Source organism: Trematomus bernacchii, unplaced genomic scaffold, assembly GCF_902827165.1.
Source record: "Trematomus bernacchii unplaced genomic scaffold, fTreBer1.1, whole genome shotgun sequence".
Classification (NCBI taxonomy): domain Eukaryota; kingdom Metazoa; phylum Chordata; class Actinopteri; order Perciformes; family Nototheniidae; genus Trematomus; species Trematomus bernacchii.
In genome coordinates, this window is record NW_022987776.1 from 749,297 (window position 1) to 760,539 (window position 11,243).

Consider the following 11,243-nt stretch of genomic DNA (forward strand, 5'->3'; position numbering starts at 1 on the left):
CATCTTGTCAAATCGTGTCTTTACTTCGTGTGATCATCGGGGCCATCGGGCATTTTTCGCCTCACGAAGACAATACGAAGGAAACAAGAAGCTGCCCGATTGTCTTAGGAAGGCAACACGACTACGTGAAGCCCTCGCGATGCCGTCGTGTAGCCATCGTATTATAGTACAATTTGTGTTCTGTGAAACTGAAAAGGATATTACGTTGTTTTTGTTAATTTTCGTTGCAGTTGTAAATATGTCTTAAATGTAATTTAGGTTGACTTCCAGTTTTATTTAGATGCTTTTACTTTGAAGGCGAGTTTACGCTGTTGACAGGAAGTTGTAGTTGCTATGGAAACAACATGACGGAGTGTGTGGTCCGGCCTTCTGTAGGCATCGTGCTTGCTTCGGCTGTTGACCAAGTTCGGGGCCATCTTCGTGCGAAATTCACAATTCCATATGCGTGTCCATCTGGTGTCGATGTGGGGACAGTGTGACGCCAGCCTGACTGATTACATTAACGTGTGCAGGATTTATTTTTCCACCATCTGATGTTTTTTTTAATTCAAAAATCTGTCCTAAAGTGAAATGTACAACTCTGCGTTGATCCTCTTCTCCTCTCAGATGTGGATTTACAGACGAGGATAAGTGTGTTTTCAGAACTTGTTGTTCTTTAGTTTGTCGATGTGGAAACAGAGCTTCAGCGCCGGGCCGAGCTTCAGACCCAGATACTTCATGATCATATCGCTCTTCAGGAGCAACAAGGCGTTTCCATCGATCTCCTGGAGGAAGAGGAGGAAGAGGAAGACGAAGGACAAGAAGTTAGATCAACAGGAAATAGGTGAGCAGACAAGATGTGTCATATCCAATAATCTCCCTGAAAATGTTTGCAATTGCAATTAAATGTCCTGACTGATATTGCAAATACATTTCTCTTTGATAATGTAAAATGTTATTGCAGTAGCGAGAAATGATACTACAGTAGGCTATAAGGAGCATTTCATTGAACAAGGATCACTGTTGATTCATATAAAGCATTTCACAGAGATTGAAGCACGATGTGCTTTGATAGGGACTTTACTTTAATGCATCTTTGCCAATGTATTACCACATGTTGTATAGAAGTCTTTGAGAAACTGGCCCTACTTCTCTCTTGATTGATGACCTCAGATTTGATGGAAGTCTATGAGAAAATGCATATTTGCCTAATAAAGACGCACCACTTCATTTCCAAACATCACAAGTGTTTTTGGAAAGCTAACATTGAACACAGACCATATCACTTCCAGAACACGTCTCATTGTTTCTGACAGCAACGTTTCTGATTGGCCCGTGGCTGTAAAGCCCGCCCACATTTTAGTAACGTCGTCATGACGCAGCAAATCTGAATCAGCTCCGTTGTTCCCCCGTTTTTAGAGATGAGGGTATGGAGGAAAAGAGAGAGGGGTTTATTTCCTGACACACCGGGGACACACCGGGGACACATGGTGACGTAGAAAAGACATCACTTAGTGAGTCTCCTGACACACCGGGGACACATGGTGACGTAGAGAAGACATCAGAAAGTGCATTTAGCACGATAGGAGACCTTTAATGGATTCTCCGACGTGGTTTCCACTGGATATTCATTCAATCTGTAGTGAAAGTTGTATGGAAAACAATAAACAATCCCCTTACGTGTTTCCTGAAGACGTCAGCGTGCGGTCCGAGGGCCTGAGGGTCTGCGTCTCTGATGAACCAGACCACATCGTCCACAGACCAGGAGGAGGGGTCTTTATTCTGCGGGGCTTTGGACTCCTGTGGTTCTGAAGATGCATTATAACCTCCTGTAAACACAAAGCTTTACCATCAGAGGAACCGTTAGAACACTCTCCCTGGTCTCCGGCTTGAGCTCATCAGGATCCATGTATCTGTGATCCTCTCCAGAATGGAAGTAGTCATCACATACAGAGCATCAACTAGTTCCTGAACAGTGTCCTTCACATGCTGATATCCAAGAGAGGGAGTTACACAGTCACAAGATGGAGGAATAGAAAGCAGTATTCAATGTTTACTTCAGATTAGCTCCACGTCAGAAATGATCATGCTTGTCATATGTCTATCTCCATAGAGGCTGAATCATCATGTTAATCACATAGCTATCATATGCCTCAAACAGTCCTGATGCTCTTCTAGGTAATCAGACATCCTGTCATGTTCACAGCTACAGTTGGGATACCTTTGTTATCATGTGTACTCTCATATTGGAAGAGTATGTTTAAACACGAGTATCTGTACTTCTTCTTGAGTAAAGGATGTGTGTACTTTTGCCATCTCTAGTAACTGGTAGTAATCTTTACTTCGTGTTTCTCCTCTCACCTGTGCGGTTGCTCTCTATGAAAGAGTTCGGGCTGCTGGACGCTGGCCGGCAGACGCTCATCGAGCCGCCGGAGAACTGCTGCGACGATCGAAACCCGTACGAAGACTTTGGAGAATACGAAGAGCTGATGGAGCCGAAATCTCCGAGATCCATGGAGTACCGTTTACCATCGGACTGATCTAGATGGTAATCATCGGCCGTTTCAGCTGGAGACGAGATCAGAGGATATGGCCATTATATGTTCGTAATACAAGATACTGATACACCTGAACTTCAGCAGGAGAGGACTCTTTAAAGTAGAGACACTACGTACTGATATATACCTGAACATCAGCAGGAGAGGACTCTTTAAAGTAGAGACACTACATACTGATATACACCTGAACATCAGCAGGAGAGGACTCTTTAAAGTAGAGACACTACATACTGATATACACCTGAACATCAGCAGGAGAGGACTCTTTAAAGTAGAGACACTACATACTGATATACCTGAACTTCAGCAGGAGAGGACTCTTTAAAGTAGAGACACTACATACTGATATACACCTGAACATCAGCAGGAGAGGACTCTTTAAAGTAGAGACACTACATACTGATATACACCTGAACATCAGCAGGAGAGGACTCTTTAAAGTAGAGACACTACATACTGATATACACCTGAACATCAGCAGGAGAGGACTCTTTAAAGTAGAGACACTACATACTGATATACACCTGAACATCAGCAGGAGAGGACTCTTTAAAGTAGAGACACTACATACTGATATACACCTGAACATCAGCAGGAGAGGACTCTTTAAAGTAGAGACACTACATACTGATATACACCTGAACATCAGCAGGAGAGGACTCTTTAAAGTAGAGACACTACATACTGATATACACCTGAACATCAGCAGGAGAGGACTCTTTAAAGTAGAGACACTACATACTGATATACACCTGAACATCAGCAGGAGAGGACTCTTTAAAGTAGAGACACTACATACTGATATACACCTGAACATCAGCAGGAGAGGACTCTTTAAAGTAGAGACACTACATACTGATATACACCTGAACATCAGCAGGAGAGGACTCTTGTTCTGACTTTCTTTCCGAAATGTACCTTTTACCCTCAGACTGTCTAAATGGTAATCATCGGCCGTTTCAGCTACAGTAGAGACGAGATCAGAAAGTTAGATCAAAGAACATGTCCGTTATAAAAGCTTATAGTAAGGGATCTTGCTAAAGGGCTGAGGTTCTACCCAGAACTCTTTGCTGCTGAACCTTTTATCACCACATCTTTCCATAACTTCACCCTCAACATAGACGGCTTCCCAGTCCGAACCTCCCCTCACATCCGGAACCTAGGCATCATATTTGACCAAACCCTCTCCTTCAACCGATACATCAAACAGATCACAGAGACAGCCTTCTTCCACCTCAAAAACATCGCCCGTCTACGTCCACCCCTCTCCCCCACTGCTGCAGAAACCCTCATCCACGCCTTCATCACCTCCCGTCTGGACTACAGCCTCCTCTATGGTTCACCTGCAAAAATCCTCAACAAACTTCAATACATCCAGAACTCCGCCGCCCGTCTACTCACCCCACCCGAATCCGTGACCACATCACCCCCGTCCTCATCAAGCTCCACTGGCTCCCCACCCCCCAGAGAATCCAGTACAAAATCCTCCTGATGATGTACAAAGCCCCCCCCCACCTGACTGACCTCCTCCACAGACACACTCCCACTCGCTCCCTCCGCTCTGCTGCTGCCAACCTCCTGCCCCCCCCCCCCACCCGGACCAACCTCAAGTCCTGGGGCAGCAGAGCCTTCTCCGTTGCTGCACCCACCCTCTGGAACTCACTACCCCAATCCATCAGAGACCCTTCCTCCCTCACCGCATTCAAAACATCACTCAAAACCCACCTGTTCAACACTGCATTCAACCACTGTCCCCCCCCCCCCCCCCCCCCCCCCCAGGCGTCTTTGAGTGTCTAGAAAAGCGCTATAGAAGTATCATGTATTATTATTATTATTATTATTAAGACATTTTTTCTTAATTGAAGTTCCTCCTAGCCAGAACTCCCTCAAAAACAAAGATTGGGGATGGGAGTTTTTTTAAGACTAAACCATTAAAGACCATTAGAAATCATTTCCATCCAAAGAATCGGTTTTGAAGAAAGGATCTTTCTCAGAATTATGATTTGTTTCCAGAATCCTGTTTTTTTTTTAATTAGAATTTGAAAACTTTGTCAGAACTATATATTTTCTCAGAATTCTTACTTTATCTCAAGATTTTTATTTAATTTTATTGGTACTTTTTCCGAATGTTGACATTTTTCCTAACTTCTGAACATTTTCCTCATAAAGTTGACGTTTCTCTTAATTTCAGAATCCTCTGTACCGTCGGAGGCGTAGGCGCCCGTGCTGATTGGCTGATCGCTGAACAGGTTTTCGCAGTGCAGAGAGCGGCAGAGCTTCTTCAGGAAGCGCAGCACGTAGTCGATGCTGTTCACCACCGGGAGGCTGAGCAGGTGCTGCTTCCCGTCAAACGTGGCTGTAAACAAACAAACAAACAAACACTGTAAACAACATCAGCTTTAAACACACAAATTAAACTTCTACTAATGCTTGTTTACAATTAGGGCTGTCTCGATATCAGGGTTTCCAAATAGGATAAATGTGGCCAAAAGATTTCATAACGATATTTGCAGGTTTGAAAATGTGTCGCTTGTTAATTTTTCATCAATGCTTTTTTTTGGATAATGAAAACCCCTCAAAAAGCGATTGTAGGAAGTTGGAGGTGTAGTCTGTAACCCTGAAGGTACAATAGCATAACAACAACAACAACAACAACAAAATATTTTAACAATTATCATTAGTTGTTGCCTAGTCCATTAATACTACACAACAACAACAACAACATGACAAAACCAAATAAAGACACTGGTGCATTTTTATGTTCTCCGATTGTCCGTATGTCCAATTCTCGTAAACCCAATAGGACCGAAACGCCTCGACGGAATCTCTTATAATTGGGCACCACCAATGACTTGGACTTAAGGATGAACTGGTTATAATTTGGAGGTCAAAGGTTAAAGATATCCCAATCATGGTGCCGGTGATATCTCAGGAATTTCTTCAAATTTGGCCAGAAGGTCAGCTTGGACCTGAGGCTGAACTGATATATTGTTATGCTCAGAGGTCAGTGTGACCTCACAAAACCCTACAATCGTTTTGGGCCATAACACAAGAATGAATACGCTTATTATGAAAAATGAAAACTAATTGACACAGTCGGTAAACACATCTTGAATTTGCATAAGCTCTGTTAAGTGCCTCGATAAACATTCATCTGTTTGTCTTCTTTCAATGTACTTATTTATCTAAATAGTTATCACCTTAATAAACCGTATTTAATTTAATCTTGCTGTACAATATTTAATTTTACATTCTGTTCTTGTACATATCATATTCTATTTACATGTATATAGACTTCTGGCACTATTTTGCATTTGTATTTTATTATACATGTTGCATCGTTGAAGGAGCTCAGGTCAGAAGAACACTGTAGCTTACGTGCAGATGACATTAAGACCTTTGAATCTTGAATCATAAGTTCACCGACGAGTCCAAGTGGACATTTGTGCCAATAATTTAAGGATTTTTGGGATATTACAAGAGTGGGAAGTCACAAAGATATTTCACTACAGAAATCCTATCGGTTCGTCCTGATGTAAAGATTTGAGGGAGGAAATGGAATCAAAATGACCACTCAAATCTCAGTTTATCCTTGAGTCTAAGTGGACAATCTCCTTCAAACTTTGTGAGAATTATATATTTTTCTCAGAATGTTAACTTTTTTCTAAAAGAAAGTACGACTTTTTTTTCTCAGAATTTTGACTTTTTCTCAGAACCGTATTATTTTTGTGAATGTTGACTTTTTACATAATTTCAAAAAAAATCCATGGTGTCAGTTTTTACTATATATCTCAAACTCCTCATTCTCTAGGAGTGTCTTTTCCGGTACAGTGGTAAACACTGTACCTGAGGGAGGTCTTTGTACAACACCTGATATCTTTTCTCCCCCGTAGCCCTGGGTGAGCAGCGTGAAGACGGTTTTCTGCAGGAAGGCGCTGTCGATGCAGCCCTGCACGGCCTGCTGGAGCACCACGGAGGGTCGGTCCGGCCCGAAGTGGTCCGGCAGCTGGAGGATCTTCTTCCGGTCCAAGTTAGGACCCGTGTTGGCCTGCTTGTTGATGTAGATGCAGACTGGAGCAGGGAAACACAGGGGAAGAGATACTGGATTATATTTTTAAGAGATAGAAAGACATGCAGCTAGGGTCCGCAGGTTGGAGTCGAACCCGAGAACTACTTTAATGATCTTAATGGGAACAGTTGGATGTATGAGGTACTTGTCAATGTTAAGTGTGTGATGTTAAGCAATGTACTGCTGCGGACGCTTTTGCACAATTTTATTGCAATATTTGATGCACTTTTTATTTTTATGTCAACTATATTGTATGTAGCCTTGGTGCAGGAGCCTAAGACTTACAGCCTATGGATCCTTTGAATATCAGTGTACACTATATCTGTTGTGCTAGCAGGGTGAAATCAAAACTTAGCTGTGATTGGTCAACCTCTAAGAGATGTCCCGCCTCTTAGCCTATCACGGACAATTTGTTGGAGCGCTAGCCAATAGGAACGCAAGTGTTACATAGTGATGTCACTATGTTCCGGGAGTTAACAATGGAGGTGTTTCAGGCAGGCGGGGGGGGGGGGGGGAGGGGGAGAGAGAAAGTCCCTTTGGAGGGAACACAGGGATTTTAGCCTCTGCAGACCTAAAACCTAAACATGTATTTATTTCAACCTGAACAGTTTTTAATGAAGCAGGAGTGATCTATAGTGATGTCACTATGTTCCAGGAGTCAACGGGAACACCACAAGAAGTATAGGACTCCTTTTACTATAGTTTTTTAATGTTATTTTCTTCAAATAGTTCTTTATCTGTGTTTTAAATTGTATGTATGCACCACAACATCAAGTCAAATTCCTCGTACGTGTCAACCCACCTGGTGATAAACCTGATTCTGATTTTAAAAACATACATTTGGGTACAGGGTACTGCTGATCAGCATTAAAGGTGTATCTGGTGAGTTCCTGTTACCTGTGAGCACCTGGGGGGTGGCAGAGTGCGGCACGGTGGCAGCGTCCTGGGGGATGGAGCTCATGTCGGGCTCGGGGGTGCTGCTGGGGGGGGAGATGGCCAGCGGGGTCATCACCATCCGGGGTTTCAGCTGCAGGAGAGAAGGGTACGCATTGTTGTTATGGTATTTCAGACATATTATTGATAAATCCACAAACGTATCGTCTTCATTTACATTATTTAATTTCATATTCTGTTCTTGTACATATCTACGGAGCCCTGGAGGGTTCATAGAGAGACAAATAAATAAAACGAGGCCATGTTTTATTAATTTTATTCGTTTGCACGAGAAAGTTACCGGTGCGCCAAGTAGGAAGAGGAGCGCACAGGAGACAACCGTTTCATTGCAGACTGTTATGTTTATGTGGGGAAATGACAGTGCATACATTATTTAAGATATATTTCAAACTCGACTTCATTTTAGGGACATTTCGTCCAGGGGTGTAGAGCTATTTGTTTAAGCACCGGATTCGCAAAACAGGAGAGTAAACCAGTCTGCCTTGATCTATGACTTCATGTCCGTGACTCTCACAGTATCTGCTATCTGCGCACAGAGAGCTGTGTCTTTTACGCAGCGCCTTCACTCTGTTTGAGATCGAGGCTGCTACGTTTTAGCCAGACACACACACACACACACACACACACACACACACACACACACACACACACACACACACACACACACACACACACACACACACACACACACACACACACACACACACACACACACACACACACACACACCACACACACACACACACACACACACACACACACACACACACACACACACACACACACACACACACGATTATTACTCGTTTGATGAAGGAGATGTCCGGTCACCAGGGCGCATGATGTGTAAATAACCCAATTTGTGTTCTGTGAAACTGAAAAGGATATGACATTGTTTTTGTTACTTTCATTGCAGTTGTACATGTCTTAAATGTAATTTAGGTTAACTTCCTGTTTTACTTGGATGCTTTTATTTTGAAGGCGAGTTTACGCTGTTGATGCTATGGAAACGTGAAATGCTACATGATGTGTGTTGTGTATGTGTGTCCGACAACACACACACAAACATATACACACAAACATACACACACACAAATATACACACACATATACACAAACATACACACACATACATACACACAAACATACATACACACACACACACACACAAACATACACACACACAAACATACACACACATACATACATATACATACATACACACAAACATACACACACATACACACACACAAACATACACACACACGCCCTGGCGACCGGACATCTTCTTCATAAAACTAATAATATGGCGTAATAATCGGGCAGTTCGATGTGTCTAACCATAAGGAAGTATATCGTGCGCACAAATTAATAAAACGTGGCCTCGTTTCATTAATTTGTCTCTCTATGAACCCTCCAGGGCTCCGTACATATCCCATATTCTACTGACAATTTTTATTTTGTATTTTATTCTATATGTTGCATTGTGGGAGGAGCTCAGGTCAGAAGGATTTCATTGCCATTTACACGCTGCAGCTGCTGAGCATCTGATGGTAACACCTTTGAATTGAATCTGTTTGTAACCCTTTCATTTACACACGCCTCCATTTACACACACTTTATCATTCATATTCTGAAGCTTTTTTTACGCCTCCATTTATACATTTATACACACTTTATCATTAAAACATGCAGGCAATGACCTTTTATGACAGTATTTTCTGATTTCTGGAGTTCTACAAAGAGATCTCCCCCTGTAGAAACATTTAGACTCATATGTCAACTATTTAAACCTGGCTTTATCACATGTTATTGATCTGAACTGTTTGGGGTTTTTTCTTCACATTTTCTACAGATTTCTTGGTAATATAAGTGGCCTTCTTTAGCCACTTACCCTGTAGAAGTTAACATGCATTTTATGTACAAAAACAGACTATATTTACATTATTAAATCCCTTTTGGGCTTTAAAAAAATCCCCTAAAATCTGAACAAAGCCTGCAGATGTGACCCCTCTCTGACACAACATGTGCAGTGCATGATGCTATGTACACATGCATTATTAAACACACACACGCACACACTTCCCCCTCATGTATTCCGGTTGTCTCCCCCTCTTTTTGGGCACCAGTGGAGGCAGCGACTAATGTCAACATTTATCACATGTTTCTGGTTTTGGTGTTTATTTTCACATTTTCTACAGATGTTTTGGTAATATCAGTGGACTTTCTGTAGCCACTATTATCCTGTATTAAGATAATATCATTTTAACAGCCTTCTACAGAATGAAGCATGCATTTTATGTACAAAAACAGACTATATATTTACATTATTAAATCCCTTTGGATCCCCAATCTCTCTGACACTGGGACAACACAACATGTGCAGGGCATGATCCTATGTACAACACATGCATTTTTAAACACACTGCAACACACACACACACACACACACACACACACACTCACTCTCTCTCTTCCCCCTCGCGTATTCCCACCTTGAATCCCGGTTTTCTGCCCCTCTTTTTGGGCACTTTGAGTGGAGGCAGCGACTCGGGGTAGCGGCTTGTTGTGAAGTCCATCTTGGCGTTGTTCCGGAGGGGGGGTCGGCCTCTCTTTCTGCCCGGGATCTTGCCCCCCTGGCTGGGGAGGAAGGAGGGAGACACTGCAGCCGATTGCATCTCTCTGTCGTCTGAGTTCTGAGCCGCTGCTGCAGGAACACTCATCTGGAGACAAAGAGAGCCGAGCTGCAGAAAACATCATGCTACTCCGTGATATAATATCACACAGCTATTAGCTTCATCATAGCATGCATTAGCTTCACACATATAGGGAACTGAGCTACATACATGCTAAACAATAATGCACCCTGATGCCCCTCCTCTATATGTTACACAGCAGCAATTAGCTTCATTTACAGACAGGAATACTGAAGGACCACTGATGCTCCTCCATAACACACATCATGCATTAGCTTCATTTGTAGAGGACACAGAGCTGGAGAAATGCTACAGTGATCCCCCTCCTCTAACACAGCATGCATTAGCATCATGTATAAAGGGATAAGCTACATACATGCTAAACAATAATGCACACTGATGCTCCTCCTCTCTGTATAAAACAGAGCATGCATTAGCTTCATTTACAGACAGAAAATCTGCAGAACCACTGATGCTACTCCTCTGTATGTATTACACATCATGCATTAGCTTCATTTACAGACAGGAATACTCAAACACAATGCCTCTGATGCTCCTCTATAACACACCATGCATTAGCATCATGTATAAAGGGAACTAAGCTACATAAATGCTAAGCAATAACAGTCCTCACAGAGCATGCATTAGCATCATGTACAGAGAGGACAGAGGCTGCAGAACAATGCCCTCTCCTCCTGTAGAGAACACAGCATCATGTACAGAGAGGAGCAATGCAGCATTTAGCAGAGCAGCATCACAACACAAAGGCAGCCATGAGGAGGAAGAAGAGGATGAAGAAGAGGAGGATGATGAAGAGAAGGAGGGTTATTTCTCTTTCTTTGTTGTACCTGCTGTCTGCTGTAGTGAAAGCAAAGAGCCGAGCCCTTTTGTGTGGATGAAACAGAAACTACAGAGCTGCTTTCCTGCAGACAGCCATCCTCCGCTGCTCTCCGGCTGCAGATTCTCATTAGACTAATGCATTCAGCA

The 11,243-nt window shown here is 42.7% G+C and overlaps 1 protein-coding gene across 1 annotated transcript; it reads right to left on the bottom strand.

Moving 5' to 3' along the window:
* Positions 1–395: 395 nt before the first annotated feature.
* LOC117497135 (sex comb on midleg-like protein 4) lies at positions 396–11,190 on the bottom strand. Its single transcript, XM_034149044.1, has 8 exons — positions 11,105–11,190; positions 10,056–10,283; positions 7,504–7,633; positions 6,408–6,608; positions 4,741–4,893; positions 2,341–2,547; positions 1,660–1,808; positions 396–764 (listed from the first exon to the last, which is right to left on the bottom strand). Exons 2-8 carry the CDS (start codon positions 10,281–10,283, stop codon positions 639–641), a joined length of 1,194 nt encoding a protein of 397 aa, XP_034004935.1. The 5' UTR covers positions 11,105–11,190; the 3' UTR covers positions 396–638.
* Positions 11,191–11,243: the final 53 nt, after the last annotated feature.